The 21,596-nt window shown below is 32.9% G+C and overlaps 1 protein-coding gene across 3 annotated transcripts in view; it reads left to right on the forward strand.

Moving 5' to 3' along the window:
- The first annotated feature begins 3,844 nt into the window (after nucleotides 1-3,844).
- LOC138714796 (uncharacterized) overlaps nucleotides 3,845-21,596 on the forward strand; it is a 1,282,494-nt gene continuing 1,264,742 nt past the window's right edge. For 2 of the 3 annotated variants that reach the window (XM_069846936.1, XM_069846933.1), the window contains exon 1: nucleotides 3,845-4,109. Coding sequence is in view for 1 of the 3 variants with exons in the window: in XM_069846933.1 (XP_069703034.1) it covers nucleotides 3,882-4,109 (228 nt within the window). In the remaining 2 variants the exon portion in view is untranslated. The remainder of the gene's footprint in view (nucleotides 4,110-21,596) is intronic. The other variant, XM_069846935.1, reaches the window with a different exon arrangement.

The raw sequence follows: 21,596 nt of genomic DNA on the forward strand, positions 1-21,596 counted from the left end.
CGTACAGATTTTTTTTTTCGATTTTTAAGGGGAATTGGACGTTATCGCATGCAAAGTAATGGTAAAAATAGCCTATCTTCAAGCAGTCAAAAATGTAATACTATTTATCACAGCTATTTCATTTTTTAGTGATATATGTATACACATTAAACTTTAAAATGAAAAAAGAATGGTTAGTCTAGTGTAAATCTTACCCTTAAATTAATTTTTGAATTTAAACATATGTTTTATATAAATTCACTACATACCTGTGATTAGGTACACTCTATTCACTTATCATAGCACACATTGAATTAAAATTTTGGCCACTTACTGCTAACAGATACTAAAACATACCCTACTAAAATTATTAAAATATCTGTAATATTATTGGCATAGGGCTTATAATTTATAAAAAAACAGAACACTTGGTATACCATGTAGTGAATTTATAAAAAAAAAATTGTGCTTAATTAAAAAAATTAATTTAAGGACACAGATTTACTCTAGCGTCACCATTATTTTTCATTTTAAAGCTTAATATGTATACATACATAGCTAACAAAAATGAAAAACCACTGATAAATAATAGACTATTATATTATTTATGACTGCTAGAAGATAGGCTATTTTTACCATTATTTTGCATGCGATAATGACCAACTCCCCTTAACTACAAAATTGCATTTCCTTACGCCAGAAATTGTTACAAATCACGACATCTTGTAAATCCTTTATGACTATACATTAGGATGCATAATGAAATTGCAAAGAATCAAGTTCTTAAAGTCGTATGATTTGTAACAATTTTTTTTGAAGAGTGCGTAGGAATGATGTTATGTTTAGTTATAAATTAAAAAATAAAATATGTGCAAAACAATTAACAACACATTTTTAGCTTCAGAACACTAGCCAATTAAAGAAATGACACTTCTGAATAATTCATTCTCTATTTGTAATATTTTTTACCCTTAAAACTAAAGAAAAAAGGTATTTTACTAACAACTTCAAATTAATGTAACTTCGAAAATATTGAGATTAGGACAAATGTTTATATGACAGTTTTTGCTGAAAATGTCTTCGGAAATAAGCTCCGTAAGTGAAGGTAAATCCTCGTGAATCACCCTGTATTTTTATTCTAATGTTCGAGGTATTTGGAACATTTGCCATTAGTCCTATATTTTATAGCTGCAGAACATACGGTAGGCATGCATTACGTGCAATCGCATTCAGATTAAATATATCATTACTGGTTAAAAGTGTCGTTAAATAAAATTAATTTGTTGTTATTCTGTAATTTCAATGGCGGGAGTAGGCCTAATTAGGTGAAAGCACCTTACGGAATGATTGAACTCTATATTTTAAAAAGTTCTAAAAATAATCATAAACGTATATGTAGGCCTAACTTTCCCTATACACTCCAAGATATTAGCATACTCCATAAAATAAATAAATAGAATACAATTCCAATAACTTACATTGATAATTTTATTGAAAAATGTACAGAAGGTTTACAACTCTACATGTAAATAAATGTACATAAAATATTCTCTGCAGTCAAAATGATTTTGTTGGCATTGTGTTATTTCACTGACAGAAGTAATTACATGAAAGAAACATGTGTAATTTTACTTATTCAGTATAACAAGATATTAGAATAGCTGTATAGTCTATATTGAGTTTTCTGTCTGATACTTTTACAATTCACTGCGGGCTAAAGCAAGAAGATGCACTGTCACCTTCATTTTTTAATTTTGCTCTAAAATATATAATTAAGAAAGCTCAGGATAACAGAAAGGGCTTGGAATTGAACATCAGCTACTTTGCTATGAGGATGACGTGAATGTGTTTGGAGAAAATCCACAAACGATTAGGGAAAACACGGGAATTTTATTTGAAGCAAGTAAAAAGATAGCTTTGGAAGTAAATCCCGAAAAGACAAAATAACCCATATGATTAGGCCTATGTCTTGTGACCAGAACATCGTACGAAATGGAAATACAAAAATTGGAGAGTTATCCTTCGAAGAGGTGGAAAAATTCAAATATCTTTGAGCAAGAGTAATAAATACAAATGACACCCGGGAGGAAATTAAACGCAGAATAAATACGGGAAATGCCTGTTATTATTCGGTTGAGAAGCTTTTGTCATCTAGTCTGCTCTCAAAAAAGCTGAACGTTAGAATTTATGAAACAGTTATATTACCGGTTGTTCTGTATGGTTGTGGTTTCTCACTTTGAGAAAGAAACAGAGGTTAAGGGTGTTTGAGAGAAAAGTGCTTAGGAAAATATTTGGGGCTGAGTGGGATGAAGTTACACGAGAATGGAGAAAGTTACACAACGCAGACCTGCATGTATTGTATTCTTCACCTGACATAATTAGGAACATTAAATCCAGACGTTTGAGATGGGTAGGGCATGTAGCACGTGTGGGCGAATCCAGAAATGCATATAGAGTGTTAGTTGGAAGGTCGGAGGGAAAAAGACCTTTGGGAAGGCCGAGACGTAGATGGGGGGATAATACTTACATGGATTTTGAGGGAGGTGGGATATGATGCTAGGGACTGGATTAATCTTGCTCAGGATAGGGACTGATTGCGGGCTAATGTGAGAGCGGCAATGAAACTCCGGGTTCCTTAACCCTTTCTTACCTATAGATACCATATGGCAATAATTAACTTTATAGCATTTATATACTTGTGTGTTACATATGAAGGTAAATTTTGCTGGATAACTTCTATTTCAATACATTTTCATCAATATAGTTTTGTTTCAAATGTTGCCACTCCCGTAACTTGGTCACTGAATTGGTCCTAATACAGCTATTTGTTTCAACATGGATTGCTTGTAAATTTAATTTGGGTTAGAAAGGGTTAAAAGCCATAAGTATGTAATAGGTCAATGGAATAAAATTCCGATTCTTTTGTAGTTAAGAAACATACAGTAGGCCTATAACTTATGGAACCGTAGACCTATGTAGGACTACATCAAATATTCTCAGCAGGCAGAAATGTTTTAAAATGATATAATTTTTTTGGTGTTTTGATATTTGAATGTCAGATGTAATTGGTGAAAGCATGTTAATGAACGATTAAACTAGATATTTAATAGTGGTGAGGAGAACACTGTATCGCCTATATATTAACCTTTGAAGTCTCTGAAACAATCAGGCGTAGATTGATTAAAGAAATAATTAAATGAAGTAACTTCACTTCTAGATATTCTAACAATAGAAAAGTTAGGCCTAATTATATGAAAGAAATTATATTTTCCTCAGTTGAAAAGTGTCGTTATATAACTAAATATTTTAATAGGCAATTTGTTTTTGATTATTGCTAGGCCTACAGGTTCTCTTTGTTGAAATGGTAGAAATATCGTATCCTACAAGAACCTGTCCCAGTGACCGCAGTAGAATATTCATCTCCAAAACAAACTGACCTAGATCAACATATGAATCACAAAAATAAATAGCGGACATTACTAAGAGAAGGAGTTCAGAAGCCGGACCAGTTGGGGTTGAAAGGAAGAGGGGGAGAGGGAATTGTTTGGTAGGCTGACATCCCTTCCTGTTATTTAGTTGTGAAATTTGGTTTAAAATTTAGGAAGTGGGGAGGATGTTAAAAGTGTGTGACGTCATATAGACCCATACCTGTCTGAGAATATTACAGAGTCTTCTGTGGGCAGTCCCGTGGTCAAAAGCAGGTCCTAGTGGGCGGAGTTTTATTGCTACGTGCATAATCAAGTCACCACGACAAATCTATACCTATTTAAGATGCCCCAAAACAGGTTTTATTTTTTATAGCTTACATACACTTCAATAGAATTTCTTTTAAGAAACCTCATGCTTTATTCACGAAATATTACCGTTCCTTGACTTGTTTTTCTGCATATAAGCTTTAACCTATGAGTCTGATGTTGTTGCATTTCTTTTCTTATTTTATATATATGCGTCCGGGTGACCTTAAGCAACAACTTGAAAATCCGTGGTGGCGTGTGGGGGACTCAGTATTGTTTCAAGTGTATTTCCAACAGCATAATGGTGCAAGTGTATTCGTAAAATTATCGCTATTAATTGTGTTTTTGTTTATTTGTGATGTGTGGTTGACATGGCAACAACTTCGTAAACAAATGGTGAATATTAATATTGTTAACAAAATCCTATACCTCAATTTTGAGTAATATTTTTGTCATACATTTTGTAGTTACAATTTTATTTATCTATTCATACTTGTGTTTTCATATTTTATAATTACATCATAAGAATCTATTAATTAATAGACTATACTTTAAACTATTTCGTTAAAAAATGTCGAATATACGTAATATTTTAACGAGTAAAATTTACGTCTTATTTTTCCTATTTACGATTTTTGTGTATTCATATTTCCATACTTTCTAAATATAAGCAACTAGTTACGTAGGCCTATGTTGTAATTATATAACTAACTCATAAACAAATGATATCTTTAAATCCACAATAAAATTGTTTCTAATATTTGTGGAATGCTCTTCATGTAGTTCCGAATTTCATATTAATATATTTTCGTAATTTTAAACAAATATTTTTACATTATAAGATATATTACAAATTATGTATCTATACAATCGTAAACAAACGACGAATATATTCTATATAAATATATTTATGTATTAATATATATTATATATTCTTGAGATAATATTTTCAGTGATATTTGCAATATATTTATATAGTTACTATTTTCATATGAAAAGACCCGGAAACAATGAACGAATATTTTCATAGCTTAGGCCTAATATTTACACAACATTTCAGAGAGAAAGAACTATATTTTTTACATCATAAGTATTAATTCATATGTAATCAAGAACTTTGTGAAACGTGAGGTAAACATGTTGTTAACGAAATTCTAACTAAAATCTATACATTTTTTCTGGTTATGTTTTTGATAGGCCTATGTTCATATTCCCATATTTTGACACAAGAAACTGAATTGTTACGTATATATATATATATATATATATATATATATATATAGAGGCCTATACGTATAACAACTTTGTAAAAAGCTACAAGTATTAATCATTCATGAAAAAATACTTATGAAAACAATTATGTTGCATTTTCATTTACGTTGTCTTTAGCTTTATATATGCTCTCATAGACCCAAACTTTTAGAGAGAACAAAAATGAATTATTATGCCTGCCTCAGAAATAATTGCATAGGCCTATTACTAAATGTAAAAAAAAAAAAGGTTAACAACAGGATCTGTTCACTATGAAATATTATTCTCATATTAGGTCCATATTAATTGTGTGTAACATTTGTGCCATATTTTTTATTTTAATTCTGGCACTGTAATATTTTCATACCTTCTTTAGAAATAAATGAACTCCATTATTATGTTTTAGATAACTGTTACGTAAGATACTTTCTTATATACTTTCACTTATTAAATTGTGACACATATTTCGCGCTTTTTCTGAGATATAGGCCTACAAATATATTATCAACAATGGAGATTTTATCTTAAACAAAAAAAAAGCAGTAAATTCAAATTTGTTAAAATTACTAACGCAGTAGGCTATATTAAAAATAAACTAATATAACCTACAATCCATAATATGATTCTATTTTCTCTACTATAGGAAAATATTATAGGAAAATAATACAAACCAATGATTTGGTCCTCATGAAGTAGTAATAGAAGTCTCCTTAAGGAAGCAGTGTTGAAAACTTTACAAAAATAAAGAAACAACGGCAATTGTTATTAACAATAGAACCGAATATATACGTTATTATTATCAACCGACGCCGGTTCAGAAACGTCGGCCATTGGTACACATGGAGCCACCTAGCGTCTTTGCTCGGAAGTTTTACTCCTGAAGTACGTTTGAAAGAGGGGAAACAATATTGATTTCTTGGGGATTTTAACTCCCTACGCATGCATATCGGGAGTGGGCCTGTTTTAAGCCAATCAAAACACATCTTTCATTTCAGTGTGGGTGTCCACTTCTTTATTCGAAACAAAATGACCGATTTGAATGCATTTGTTTATGTTTCGAGAGAGGGAGGAGGGAAGAAGAGAAGACAAATTTTTACCAGAAGGGAAAGTGGGATTGCACTAATTTATTTGCGAGGTTTAGAAAAGAGAAACGTACCTCTGATACGAAAGAAGCAAGTGTTGATAAATATGAGTGGAAAACAAAAGCGCCGGGATCTTATATTTCACGCTTCACGTTACATAATAAAAATGGAATAGCGTGTCGTTATCCGTTGTACAGACAGAGACACTGGAACTTTATAATAAATTTTAGATAACGATGTTCTTGTTTCTTTCATGTTATGTCGCATAGAGGGGTGGAAAGGGGAGCGGGGTGTTGGTCTTGAGAGCTGTTCTATAGACATTTCTCGTATTTCCAATTAAAACCACAATTTTAGCTTCTCTTATTATACCAGCTGTATATATGTAACAGAAGATTAATAATTTCAAATTCTGGCTCCTTTGTTTATAAGAAACTACATGCAACTTCATATTAAGGAGATACGCTATTGAAAATAGTCGAATTTTGACAAATTTTTTTTTCGCGCAAAAAATGTATGGTTTTATGAAAATTGTATCTCAATATCTTAATTGAAAGGCGAATTTGCAAAACGACTTAAGTCCCTATAAGTAGTTTTGAAAAAAATAAAGAAAACTGCTTTTGGCCTCGCTGAACCACATATTGTTACAATATAATTTTTTATATGTAAGAGAAATAGTTTTATTATATAAACTCACACTTTTGTACTCTTCTTCAGGTCGTAAAAAATTATCTTCAGGACTTAAGTTGTTCTGCAAATTATCTTCAATCCTGCGTCATAAATATTATGTTACTGACACATAAACATGTTTAACTAAATGTATTTATACCAAAATCATAAAATAATCTTATTGCAATTACTGAAAAACATTATTTTGAACTATTTGTTAATCACAAGAGCACAGACCTCTGATGGAGAAAAGTATGATGTTGAAGAAATGTTTCTGAGCACTTATTGCCATTAAGAATTTGATTAGTGTGTTGTTCTTATTTTGTCCCGGACAACTGTCGCAAAACAACCACAGATCTTAGTATACTGGATGGGACACAGTTATTGAAGTAGTGTGCAGGAGAAAATTACATATGTACCTCATTAAGACTTTTCTTGGCCTGTTCCTCATGGTAAAACAAAAGAACATTTCACTAGTTTTAATGTTGTGCACAGAGAAAGCTGCGACGGTAAGCTGGGGATAGTAGTAGGCCTTAAATATCCTGAACAAGTGTTCAGGCAAGCATATATTTTTCATGTAGTCTAATGTGATAGCAAGAAAATCCTCTCTCTCGATGAACATTTTTCTAATTTTTTTTTTTTAGCTATTTCACTTATTCAGAATTTATATTTTCATACCCTAAATGGATTCAGCTCAATTCTGATTACAAATACTCGTATGTTTACACTTTTTAAATTAAGGCTGGAAGGGGGCGTGGAATTTAAACAGCTGTCAAAATTGTTTTTCATCGAAGAATTCTTTTTTAAAATTTCTGATTACAAATCTAGTAACTTTTTGTTGGCTCCCTGAAGTTACTAGATGAATGTAGCGGAGGAGAATATTAATTTACATAAATATTCATTTTATTTTCAAATCTATTTTTCTGTGTTCATTTGTGTTGATTCAACACCAACTTTCTTACGCCAAATATTAATAAATCTGGATGAAATTTTTGCTGCAAGTATTTATGAGATAGCTGTACATTTCTATGCATTTATTTTGTGAGAAATGCTGCTAGTTTATTTTATTAATATTTTTCTTAATGCTGCTAGTTTATTTTATTAATATTTTTCTTAATGCTGCTAGTTTATTTTATTAATATTTTTCTAGCAGCAATAAAGCTGCATATTGAGACCAAGTTTAGAGGGACAAATACAGTACACGTCAATATAATATATCTAATTCCGGTTAAGAGGGCCAACTGCATTATTGGACCAAAACGCATGGTCCCAACTTGGTCTTATTAAGCGGAATACACTGTATAATCCTTTTATTAAGGCATGAACATTGAAGAAATTATAATAGACTTACTTACTTATGGCTTTTAAGAAACCCGGAGATGAACCTCCGCCCTCATATAAGCCCGACGTCGGTCCCTATCCTGAGCAAGACTAATCCAGTCTCTATCATCATATCCTACCTCTCTCAGATCCATCTATGTCTCGGCCTTCCCAAAGGTCTTATTCCCTCCGGTCTCCCAACTAACACTCTATTATACATTTCTAGATTCGCTCATACGTGCTACATGCCCTGTCCATCTCAAACGTCTGGAATTAATGTTCCTAATTATGTCAGGTGAAGAATACAATGTGTGCAGTTCTACGTTATGTAACTTTCTTCAATCTCCTGTAACTTCATCCTGAGAACCTTATTCTCAAACACCCTTCATCTCTGTTCCTCTCTCAAAGTGCGAGTCAAAGTTTCACATAAAGAACAACCGGTAATATAACTGAATAATTTCGAGGGAAAAATTGTTCCGTAGCCGGGTATCGAACCCGGGACCTTTGGTTTAACGTACCAACGCTCTACCACTGAGCTAACCGGGAACTCTAACCGACACCGATCCAATTTTTCCCTCTATATCCACAGACCTCAAAGTGGGCTGACAACCGTCAAGCAACCAACTTCGAGTGCACACTAACTCCGTGTGACTTAAATTGTGGTTTTCTGTTAACGAACAGTGACGTGTATTATGCAAATCAAGATTTCAGGTATAACTCCCTGTAAAGTTGATTTGAATAATTTCGAGGGAAAAATTGTTCCGGAGCCGGGTATCGAACTCGGGACCTTTGGTTTAACGTACCAACGCTCTACCACTGAGCTACCCGGGAACTCTAACCGACACCGATCCACGTCACGTCACGTCACGTCACTGTTCGTTAACAGAAAACCACAATTTAAGTCACACGGAGTTAGTATGCACTCGAAGTTGGTTGCTTGACGGTTGTCAGCCCACTTTGAGGTCTGTGGATATAGAGGGAAAAATTGGATCGGTGTCGGTTAGAGTTCCCGGGTAGCTCAGTGGTAGAGCGTTGGTACGTTAAACCAAAGGTCCCGGGTTCGATACCCGGCTCCGGAACAATTTTTCCCTCGAAATTATTCAAATCAACTTTACAGGGAGTTATACCTGAAATCTTGATTTGCGGTAATATAACTGTTTTATAAATTCTAACGTTCAGCTTTTTTGACAGCAGAGTGGATGACAAAAGCTTCTCAACTGAATTATAATAACAGGCATTTCCCATATTTATTCTGCTTTTAATTTCCTCCCGAGTGTCTTTTATATTTGTTACCGTTGCTCCCAGATATTTGAATTTTTCCACCTCTTCAAAAGATAAATTTACAATTTTTATATTTGTATTTCGTACAATATTCTGGTCACGAAACATAATCATATACCCTACTTTGTCTTTTCGGGATTTACTTCCAAACCGATCGCTTTACTTGCTTCAAGTAAAATTTCCATGTTTTCCCTAATAGTTTGTGTATTTTCTCCTAACATATTCACGTTATCCGCATAGACAAAAAGCTGATGTTACCCGTTCAATTCCAAACCCTCTCTGTTATCCTGAACTTTTCTAATGGCATATTCTAGAGCGAAGTTAAAAAGTAAAGGTGATAGTGCATCTCCTTGCTTTAGCACGCAGTGAATTCCAAAAGCATCTGACAGAAACTGACCTATACGGTCTCTGCTGTACGTTTCACTGAGACTCGTTTTAATTAATTGAACTAGTTTCTTGGCAATGCCAAATTCAATAATAGTATTTTATAAAACTTCTCTCTTAACCGATTCATATGCCTTTTTCAAATCTATTAATATCAGATATACTGTACCCTTATACTTCCATTTATAAAATTTCCCATACCGTGTTCATATGTTAAAACAAATTACATTGAGAAAGGCAGAGCCAATACGGGCTCAAATATTATACTCTTCTTGTTGCGGGACAGTCGATTATAGTTTAGTAACACATTTGAAACGAGTTTTTATTTCATCTACTAAAAATGTTCTGTGAGAGTTGACTTAATTTAATTAAATGACATGTTAACCCACTAAAATAGATTTTACATTTCCGCTCTATACGTTTTAGGAATTATCTCACATCTAAAGTAATTTGTTTAGTTTTTATAGGACCTTTTGAAGTGGTCGGAAAATTGAAATGATTACAAAAAAGGGTCCCAGAAAAAACAAGCAGGTCTCCATAGAATTAAGTGCATGTAGACTAAAGTTGACAACCTCATAGTGTAGTACATGCAGTGGCGGGATTACAAGCTATTTCAGAGCAAGCCATTTGTAGTTAGGACTGTAGAGTAGAGGATTGACTGTTAAATGTAGCTAATTGCGAAATAGAGTGTTATGAAATTTGGTTAAAGGTAACTTATCTGGCTAAAAGAGATAGGCCCCTAAGTGAAAATTAAAATTAAATAGGGTCGTCAAGCCTTGACTCAGTAATGTTAATACAGCAATATTAGTTATCCTTATCTCAGAACATACTTGATATAGAAATGTGATATTTTTGAAGGATGTTTATGCATTCCTTCTGAGTGCACTGATTCGGTTTGATAATGAGATATCTAATAAAAAAAAGATAAGATTTTTTTGTAAACTTGTGAAATAAAAAAATACATATTTTATTTTTTTAAATAAATTATTATAGAAAACTCAATCAAAGGAATTCCACACAATCACAGTGCTATCTGAAATGTACGGTAAAAATTTTAATCAGATTGACATAGTAGTTTCTGAGAAAATGGGTCATTTATGTTGAAAAATGTAGTTTTAAGTAAGTCACGTTTAAAGTAAAAATTTCCATAAAAATTCACCTATTACAGAAAATATGTTTTAAAACCCTCCTTTTCTCATTCTCTATTATGTTCATCTAATACTGCCCTCCTTCTCTTGGATCTTGCCTCTTTGGTTGTGTTTATTACTGCTATCTCATACCTCCAAGTTCATCATGTTTTTTATAAGTTCGCACCATTTTTAACCATTGACTACCTGTAATAATGAAAAATAAAATACAATAATGAAAAAGTAACTGAAAATATAGTTATAAAATATAATGTTTGAACATGTCACGTTGTGTCCAAGTACCCCCACGGTGATCAGGTAGCCCCACTTTACGGTCCAAAAAATTCTAAAGTTGAAATATGCTCCCGTGATATTAGTATTACCTACAATCTTGTCCTAACAGTCAAAAGTGTAAATTCTCTCTCTAACCTTACTTACTTACTGGCTTTTAAGGAACCCGGAGGTTCATTGCCGCCCTCACATAAGCCCGCCATTGGTCCCTATCCTGTGCAAGATTAATCCAGTCTCTACCATCATATCCCACCTCCCTCAAATCCATTTTAATATTAGCCTATCTTCCCATCTACGTCTCGGCCTCCCCAAAGGTCTTTTTCCCTCCGGCCTCCCAACTAACACTCTATATGCATTTGTAGATTCGCCCATACGTGCTACATGCCCTGCCCATCTCAAACGTCTGGATTTTATGTTCCTAAATATGTCAGGTGAAGAATACAATGCGTGCAGCTCTACGTTGTGTAACTTTCTCCATTCTCCTGTAACATCGACCCTCTTAGCCCCAAATATTTTCCTAAGCACCTTATTCTCAAACACCCTTAATCTCTGTTCCCATCTCAAAGTGAGAGTCCAAGTTTCACAACCATACAGAACAACCGGTAATATAACTGTTTTATAAATTCTAACTTTCAGATAATAAAAATATACAAAAAATAAAGAATAAGAAATGTACAGGAAGAAATAAATAGGAAAAATAAATAAAAGTACAAATTATAATCACAAAAAACATACACACGAAAAAAAGAGGAGGGGAAAAACACAAGTACAAAGATAAAATCACAATAGGTACAAAAAGTAGCTACTAATATAATACATCGGACTGGTGATTGGCATAAAAATATCAGTATTGCGTTTATTGCGAGATATTTTTGTTCTAAAATACTTACGTTAACCTTTAGGAGCCGTGCGTCGGTTATAGTGGCCAGCTTATATTATGGTCATGACGTGATATATATAATGTTTAACATGTGACGTTGTGTTCACGTAGCCCCGCAGTGATCAAGTAGCCCCATTTTACGGTACTACAAAAAATTCTAAAGTTGAAATATGCTCTTGTCCTAACAGGCAAAAATGTAAATTGTCTCTCTAAGATTTGAAAAAATTAGTGATTATTGTTATTTATTTATTTATCTATGTATTTATCTATCTATGTATTTAGCTATATAATGTATTTATCTATCTATTTATTTATCTATTTATTTATTTATCTATTTAATCTGGTGGAATTGAGGTCATCTGTCCTTCTCTACTACACCACCAGAATAAAAATATACAAAAAAGAAATAAGAATAAGAAATGTAGGGAGAAGAAGGAAATAGGAAAAATAAATAAAAGTACAAATATAATCACAAAAACATAAACACGAAAAAAAGAGGAGGGAAAAACACAAGTACAGAGATAAAATCACAATAGGTAGCCTACAAAAAGTAGCTACTAATATAATATATCGAACTGGTGATTGACATAAAAATAACCTATCAGTATTGCTTTTATTGCGAGATATTTTTGTTCTAAAATACGTACGTTAAACATTACATTTAAAGTAATACAGCTTAGTAAAACGCTATTTTTTAAATAAATATTTTGGAGACTTAGAGCATAAATCTGTAGGAACATAATGCAGTGATATGAATTTATGGGTACGTTCCTTGCTTTCTTATTTTACATGCTGTTCTAATGTAATTCCAAACTAAAGAAACATATTCCAGTTTTGATCTGACGAGTACAAAACAAAGAATTACAATAAATCGACTGTCGGAAAGGGGTAAGTTATGACTATATTAGATCCAATATTACAAACGCCTCCTTATGTGAAAAATCAATATATTCAAGAAAATATAGTTCACTGAACAAAATCATTGATACAATCAGTTCTGTTAATCTGGTCTTCATATAAAATGTTATGTAATGTAACATGTAATGTTCTTTTAAAGCCGATTACATAAGCGTCACTAACTAGAGTTAACTTTTTAACAAACGTAGTAAAAATACGTGTAACGACATTGAGAATTATGAGACAAAATTGTGTTTATAGCTATTTGGTTTGTAATAATTGTTCCATATTCAAAATGTGTTCTTGTTTACACGCTTACCTAAAAGAAATAAACATTGATGAATACCAAAGGGGAGATGCGTATAGAAAATTTAAAAAATGGAGAGAGGAGTTGTTGATTTTATTGTTGTTAAATATGAATTCGTTGCTGAGAATAAAAAAAAAAAAAAGAGATTCTGGTATTACGAAACAAAAGAAGGTGGTTTGAGAACAAATTATTGCAGACTGTTATTCGGAAAGACTGAAATTATGTTACGAAAAAAAAAAAAAAAACGTGAAATCTGAAAATAACATAATCTTTAACTCAAATTCTTACCCTTAAAACCTGAAATCCGCCAAAACCAGTTTAAACTAGTAAAACTAGTTTTAAAAATGTAGATAGATAAAAAAAAATGAATTTTCGTAAAATGTATAATCAATAATAGGTTAGATTTCGTTTGTTTAGGCGTTTACCAAACAAAAAGCTAAACAAACCTAACCTAACCTGTCATTGATTCTATATCTTACAGGAACTCGTTTTCTGTCTACCCACATTTGCTTGAACTACTGTAGTTTCTACTAGTTAAAACTGGTTTTGACGGATTTCGGGTTTTAACGGTAACACAATTATACAAAAAAAAAAAAAATATATATATATATATATATTATAGCGTTATGTGTGTAATAAATGTGGAATTTTAATACATATATTTGTCTTTATATTAATAAAATTAATTCCACTCAATATTTTACTTGAAGGAATTGTAAACCTCTTTATTTTGGCAAAAAAATATCTTATAATAAATCCGTAAAAACAAATTAATACATTTAGCTTTCAGGAGTAAGCTATAACTTTTCATATAAAGGCGGAAAAGATATTAAATTCAAAACAATATTAATTTGTAATATCTCGGACAATAATAGAGATAATAGAATAAGCTTTCCAGGGCATATTATCACATTACCACATGAATAATTTCGTAAGAGGAATATGTCAAATTGCAAATTAAAGAATGAGTTAAAATATATACCTACAATTTTTCTTTATGTTCATAGAAATTCAAAGAATTAAAATTTCTAAAACTCGTCAAACAAAATTGATTGGCAGTCTTTTAACTTTCATTTAAGACAATATTTATGGTGACTGTGATAATCTGGGGAGCAGATATATAATTTTCTTTATAATACTGCAATTTTTGCATTTTTTATGTCTGTGTCTGTACCATAAATGACAAAAGTGAAAATATATTTAAAAGGATTCGTACATTGATATGAAACTATGTTAGAGAAATAGAGGCTCTACTTAAAATAACATGAGAAAAGAGATTTCCTGTAGATCCTCCCTTAGTGAAATAATACACAAACGTCCAAAATATCCAAAATATGCATATATGCAGAACACCCATGTATCAAACATTTTAAACATGTAACATGTAATTTTATTACAAAGTTTTATTAACATATGCAGCTCCGATACAAATATGCATTTGCATATATTTGATATCATCATCATAATAATTATGAATTTGTCACCGAGCCGCCACTGAACGCATGTGGGCAATATCTTATTCAGATATCGAAGTCGTTAATGGTTGGTAGCGAAGTCTTTCAATTCCATAGAAAGCTTTTCTCTCGTTGAATTGACCGTTATTTTGTTGGGTCGCATCAATACAGCAATTCGTGCAGTTGTCTAGAGTATGTGCCAGAATTCAGACACTGGACATATCATGTGCAGATGAAGTTGCCACTGTTTCCACAATTTTATAATAGAATTACCCTTATGAGAAAATACTTTAAGAGAAGTTACTATTAATGTTTCTGTTGCTTGTATAGATTAACTTCCGTTACTAAGGTAACATATGATGTTAATTTACTCTCTTGGCCTGGGACCCATTCGTAATATAGACAGGCGAATGTCTCTCATTAAGATGACTTGTGTTCGATTCCTGGAAAGGAAGGAGAAAGGAAAATGGAAAAATAAGGAGAAAAGTAAGGGAAGGGAAGACCTTGAAGATGAGAAACAAATGAGAGATAATAATCGAAAAAAAAAACAGGAGAAAAAGAAGAAGAAAATTGTGAAGGAGGAACAGGTGTGGATGAAAACTAGAAGAAATTGTGTGAGAGAGAGAACCAAAGCTAATAAAATATAATAGAAGAGGGAGGAAGAAAAGATAATAGAAAAATCAGAAGTACAGATGCAAACTGAATGAACGTTTGTAAGGGAAAAAGAAAAGAGAGCAAAGAAAAGAAATTTTGAAAGAAGAGATGAAAGAAGGGACAGGCAAATAGACAATCAGGAGTTTTTTTGACGGAGGAGCCCGAAGGCTTATTGTGCTTACCACTCATGTACTGGGAATGATTTGTCGCCGAACGGTAGCTCTCTTATACGTATATAGCAAGCTCCACCGCAAACTTAACTCGGGATATGGTAATTATGATATTTGAATTAATGATGGCGAAATGAGTCCGAAGTCCAACACCGAAACTTATCCAGCAATTCTGCTTCAATTGGTTGAGAGAAAACCTCGCAAAAATTCCAACCAGGATACTTGTCTCAACCAGAATTTGAACCCGAACCCTCTCGTTTCACGATCATGCATGCTAACTATTACTCAACAGCGTGGACCCGAGCAGAAAGTAAAAAAAAAAGAAGGAATAAATGCAGGAGAACAGCTGAGGAGAATAAATAATAGAAAAGGGATGAAGAGAGAATGAAGACGAAAAGAGGCAGAGAAGGGAAGGAAGACGAAAAACGAAGAGAATGTAATGAAGAAGAACAAGGAAGAGAAGAGGATTAAGGCGGACAAGGAAAAGAGAAGGATGATGAAGGAAAATAACTAGAATAAAATGAAAACAAAAAAGAAAGAGAAGAGGTTTAAGACTAGAAAAGGATGAATATGAGAAAAGAAATGAGGAGATAAAGATGGAGGAGGAAGGGAGGACGAGGAGGAAATAAGGAATAGGTAGTTATGAAAAATAAATAGATCTTGTGTAATATGAGAAGAGTGGAAGCCAGAAATAGCACGTGGACACTTTGGTTTAGGATGTACCAATTTCCTCTGATAATGGAACCTGTATGTAGTTCCAAAACGTTGAAAATTCCTAAGTTCCTGCACACAGTGGAATAACCAGTCTACTTCAGAACAGAATGATAAAGCCTAGAAACTCATAGCAAGTGGAAAGTTAGATCGGTAGAAGGAGTAGACCTCGGTTAAGAAGGAAGGAGTAGGAAAGAAAGAGGTGGAAGAAGGCTTAAAGTATAAGAAGAGGAGTATAAATAGGAAATTAATATAGGGGAAAAGAATATAAGGAAAAGAAAAGGAATTAAGAGTAAAAGGAAAAAAAGTGGAAGAACAGAGAATAATAGTAGTGGTAGTGGTAGAATTAATAGTAGTAGGAGTTGAAGTAATGTAAGTAGAATTAATAGTAGTAGTAGTAGTAGTAGTAGTAGTAGTAGTAGTAGTAGTAGTAGTAGTAGTAGTAGTAGTAGTAGTAGTAGAAGTAGAAGAAGAAAAAGAAATAGTAGAAGAAGGAGTGGTAGTGGTGGTGGTGGTGGTAGTAGAAGTAATAGAAGAAGGACGCGTAGCAGAAGAAGAAGAACACATAGTAGAAGAAGAAGAAGAAGAAGAACACGTAGAAGAAGAAAACGTAGTAGAAGAAGAAAAAGTAGAACACGAAGTAGAAGAAGAACACGTAGTAGAAGAAGTAGAAGAAGAACACGTAGTAGAAGAAATAAAAGAGGAACACGTAGTAGTAGAAGAAGAAGATTTAGAAGAAGAACACGTAGTAGAAGTAGAAGAGGAACACGTAGTAGAAGAAGATTTAGAAGAACACGTAGTAGAAGAAGAAGATTTAGAAGAAGAACACGTAGTAGAAGAAGAAGATTTAGAAGAAGAACACGTAGTAGAAGTAGAAGAGGAACACGTAGTAGAAGAAGATTTAGAAGAACACGTAGTAGAAGTAGAAGAGGAACACGTAGTAGAAGAAGATTTAGAAGAACACGTAGTAGAAGAAGAAGATTTAGAAGAAGAACACGTAGTAGAAGAAGAAGATTTAGAAGAAGAACACGTAGTAGAAGTAGAAGAGGAACACGTAGTAGAAGAAGATTTAGAAGAACACGTAGTAGAAGAAGAAGATTTAGAAGAGGAACACGTAGTAGAAGAAGAAGATTTAGAAGAACAACACGTAGTAGAAGAAGAAGATTTAGAAGAAGAACACGTAGTAGAAGAAGAAGATTTAGAAGAAGAACACGTAGTAGAAGAAGAAGATTTAGAAGAACACGTAGTAGAAGAAGAAGATTTAGAAGAACACGTAGTAGAAGAAGAAGATTTAGAAGAACACGTAGTAGAAGAAGAAGATTTAGAAGAAGAACACGTAGTAGAAGAAGAAGATTTAGAAGAACACGTAGTAGAAGAAGAAGATTTAGAAGAAGAACACGTAGTAGAAGTAGAAGAGGAACACGTAGTAGAAGAAGATTTAGAAGAACACGTAGTAGAAGAAGAAGATTTAGAAGAAGAACACGTAGTAGAAGAAGAAGATTTAGAAGAAGAACACGTAGTAGAAGAAGAAGATTTAGAAGAAGAACACGTAGTAGAAGAAGTAGAAGAGGAACACGTAGTAGAAGAAGAAGATTTAGAAGAAGAACACGTAGTAGAAGAGGAACATGTAGTAGTAGTAGTAGAAGAAGAAGATTTAGAAGAAGAACATGTAGTAGAAGAGGAACACGTAGTAGTAGAAGAAGAAGAACACGTAGTAGAAGTAGAAGAACTCGTGGTAGAAGAAGAAGTAGGAGAAAACACGTAGTAGAAGAACTAGAAGAACACCTAGAAGGAGAAGAAGAAGTCGTAGAAGAAAAACACATAGAAGAAGAACACGTAGTAAAAGTAGTAGTAGTAATAGTAGGCTAGTAGTAAAGTATTAGTATTAGCAGCAAAAGTAATGTTAATAGAGAAGTAGTGGTGGTGGTGGTGGTGGTGGTGGTGGTGGTAGTAGTAGTAGTAGTAGTAGTAGTAGTAGCATTAACAATAGTAGTATAGTATTAACAGTAGGTGTAGAAGTAGTAGGGGGAGGAAGAAAATGCAGAAAGAGGAAAGAAAAAAGAAGGAAGTGAAAATAAGGAAGACGTGTGCTTTGAATGTTGATGTAGAATGAAGCGATGAAATTCATGGGAGAAGAAGTGAAATTTGGAAAAATGGAAAGAAGTGAAAAACAAGCAGGAAGCCGAATATGAGAGAAGAGAAACGAAGAGGAGAAAGGAAACTAATAGAGGGACATTCAGTAATAGAGCAAATGAAGATGAATCCCAGAAGAAAGTGGTTAAGTTGATGAAAAAAAAAAAACAGGAGGATCGAGATCCGCCCGTCCGCATCTTTTAAAGCTAGCGTGCCAGTGTCTCATCTGCCGTCCTTATTAGTGGAGCAACGAGGAGACGCATATTTCAAACGACATGAACATGCGAACTGTAGTGTTCTATGCTTGCGTCATTTAATTCAAAATGGCCTCGCCCGTCCCTTTAATTGCCTCTTGTACTCTGGTAGAGAATAGGTTCGGAGTGTGGGTCTCGTAGAAGAGAAAGGAATGAGAAATTGTTTAGTAAGAACTTTGAAAATTATCAGAAAATGAGGGTGGAAGACCCTCCTCCCCACACCCTCAAGTTTGAGGGGTGAGGGGTGGCGTATAGAGAGTTTGATAATGAAAGGTGTGAGACAAGAAGGGATGATTAAAGAAATGGCTGGTTTAAGGTAGTGATACCGTCTTAGCATCTATAAATCGTTCTTAATGCAAAGTGTTTTGTGTTAATTACACATAATACGATCACTTTCAAAAGATACTTCAGGTTTTAAGATGTTTGTTTATAAATCATCCGTTGAAATTATTTAAAAACTAGCAGTACCCGTGCGCTCCGCTGCACCCGTTAGAAATAAATGAGGCGTCTAGAATCAAAACCCGCCAAGTCCGTCGAAGAAAAAAAAATGAGATAAAGTTATTTTTCTGTGTATCTTCGCATGGGCAATCCGATGCTGGCATTATTTTTCTGCAATATCCGCTGGATTCCTCTGAAAATGCTGGACAAAAGTTAGGGTTAGTTTCAATATCCGCTAGATCCAACTGAATTTCGGCCATTGTTAGTTTCAAAAACCTCCAAGTCCCTTTCTGCCAATCAGGTTGTGGGACTGCTTTACCCAGCATTCCTCAGCTGTGCGATGTTGATTTATTATTTGTGTGGTTAAGCTCTTGTTAAACCTTATTAAGTTTAATTTCTACTCTAATAATATTCAGTGAAATGGTGGATAGAGTGAGTAGTGAGTTACAAAAATGTTCTTACCAATTAATAATTAATTACATAATTTTGTCGGTACTCCTCTTGTGCCCACCTGCTATACCAGCTTGTAATAATGCTGTTGGCAGTAAATGGAAATCCAACAGTTTAAGTTTGTTGGACATAAAGAAGTTCCATTCCGTTCCAGACATAATTTTAAGATCTCCTGCCATTTTAAGTTCAGTCCCTGTAAAAGATTTATTTTAAGACGATCTGCATTGAAAGAACAGATAACAGTGCAAGATGAGTTTAACTATAGAACTAACACCGTTGTTGCAAAGGTAGTAAGAAGAACAAACAATAGAATTGAACGTGAAGAATAAGAAGACGAAGAAGAAACTGTTAATCTGGAGGAAGAGGAATATGACAATATTGTGTAAAATTTGTATGAACTTAAAAAGTGCAACATATATTCAAATTTATACTGCTGTTATGTTTAAACCATGTGCATAATCATACTTCAAGTCTGTGTTTCATTGCCTACATAATTTGTAAGGTTTAAGTTAAAACGTTTTCCTTTTTGACTCATTTTTTTGCTTAGAACTAATTCTCTTACTTTCAAAAGCCTCCAAATACACTTTTCAGTTTCAAAATCAGTTAAGTGCTAATTTAACCTCACGAATTTGTTAGTTTCAATGAAGGGGCAATCCTGTAATTTGTTTGAACGTATCTAATGATAATAAAATACTTGATAAAAGCATTGTTTATATCCCAAGAATGTTTATTTATATGGAAACAGTTTTTTCCATTTTCCCACAAATTTTGTTTTATGGACTTGGAGGGTTTTGATTCTAGACGCCTCAAATATAAAGTAATTATATAATTAAAATAGGACATCTGGTCCAGGGAACATTAGTGTTTGATAGAAGGATAAATCGTTTAATATGTTACTTAATTTAAATTGTATTTTAAAAAATTAAAATGCGATCATTTTGATCCAGAGATCACTCATTTGGTGCAATGACAATTCCTTTAATATGTTTCTTAATTGTTATTTCATGCAACCATAGTTTAATGAAGATTGACATATCATTTAGTTTTAATATGTATACTTTGTATTACTTGTTATATGTTTCCATTGAATTGTGGTAATAACTTAATTTTAACCCTTGTTTTTTACGTCTTCAGTAAATGGCGCTTGGCCCATATGGTTCTGAACCCTTCAAACAACTTAAATAGTGATATAGCATATATTATAGTGGTATATAATTACATTTCTTTCTTTCGATCTCCTATGTACCATTGCCATGGAATGAATAAATATGTTTTTTCTTCCTACTCAAAAATTTTATATTTTGCACATGGGAGTTATTGTAGGAACAACAACGCTATAATCTGAGGTGGCGGTGAAAATGTATTATATTGTTATTTTAAAAGTCTTGTATATTTAGCGTTCAATATTACTTCATACAAACACAGAAACATTCTCTGTAGGTATATGTTTAATAGCTTTCTATTGTTGTTGTCCAAGATGAAGTCATTTGTTTCCATTTCATTATTTTAATTTTAAAACTCATTTATCTCATTAAATATCAGTCCTATCAAAATTTTTCTTAGAATAAAACTTATCGGAAATAATTTTTAAAGAAACGTTTGTTATGTAACATTTTTCACGAAAATCAATAATAAGGAAGATATTTTGAATGCCATATAACCTAAAATCTAAGTTACAACGAACTTAATTTATATTCCAATTTTAATATAAATCGGTTCAGCCATTATCGCGTGAAAAGGTAACAAACATCCAGACGGACAGACAGATAGACATACAGAGAGACAGACAGACAGACATACAAACAAACATTTCAAAAAAGCGATTTTCGGTTTCAGGATGGTTAATTATACATGTTAGAACCAATTATTTTTGGAAAAAGGAAAATTACCAGAAAAATTTCGGCTACAGATTTATTATTTCGGCTACATATTTATTATTAGTATTAGTATAGATGTGAACAAGGAAACCTTTGTTTCCAAGTTACCGTTGAATGTATTTGTATACGTATGTTTTGTTTTTTATTAAATAGTACAAGGTGAGCCAGTCAAACGGAAAGATTTCAAGCCGCAGAAAAAGAATGTAAAGTTAGTATTATATCAATTTAATGAGTAGAAATGACAAGTACATTAATA

Source organism: Periplaneta americana, chromosome 15 (assembly GCF_040183065.1).
Source record: "Periplaneta americana isolate PAMFEO1 chromosome 15, P.americana_PAMFEO1_priV1, whole genome shotgun sequence".
NCBI classification, from domain to species: Eukaryota; Metazoa; Arthropoda; class Insecta; order Blattodea; family Blattidae; genus Periplaneta; species Periplaneta americana.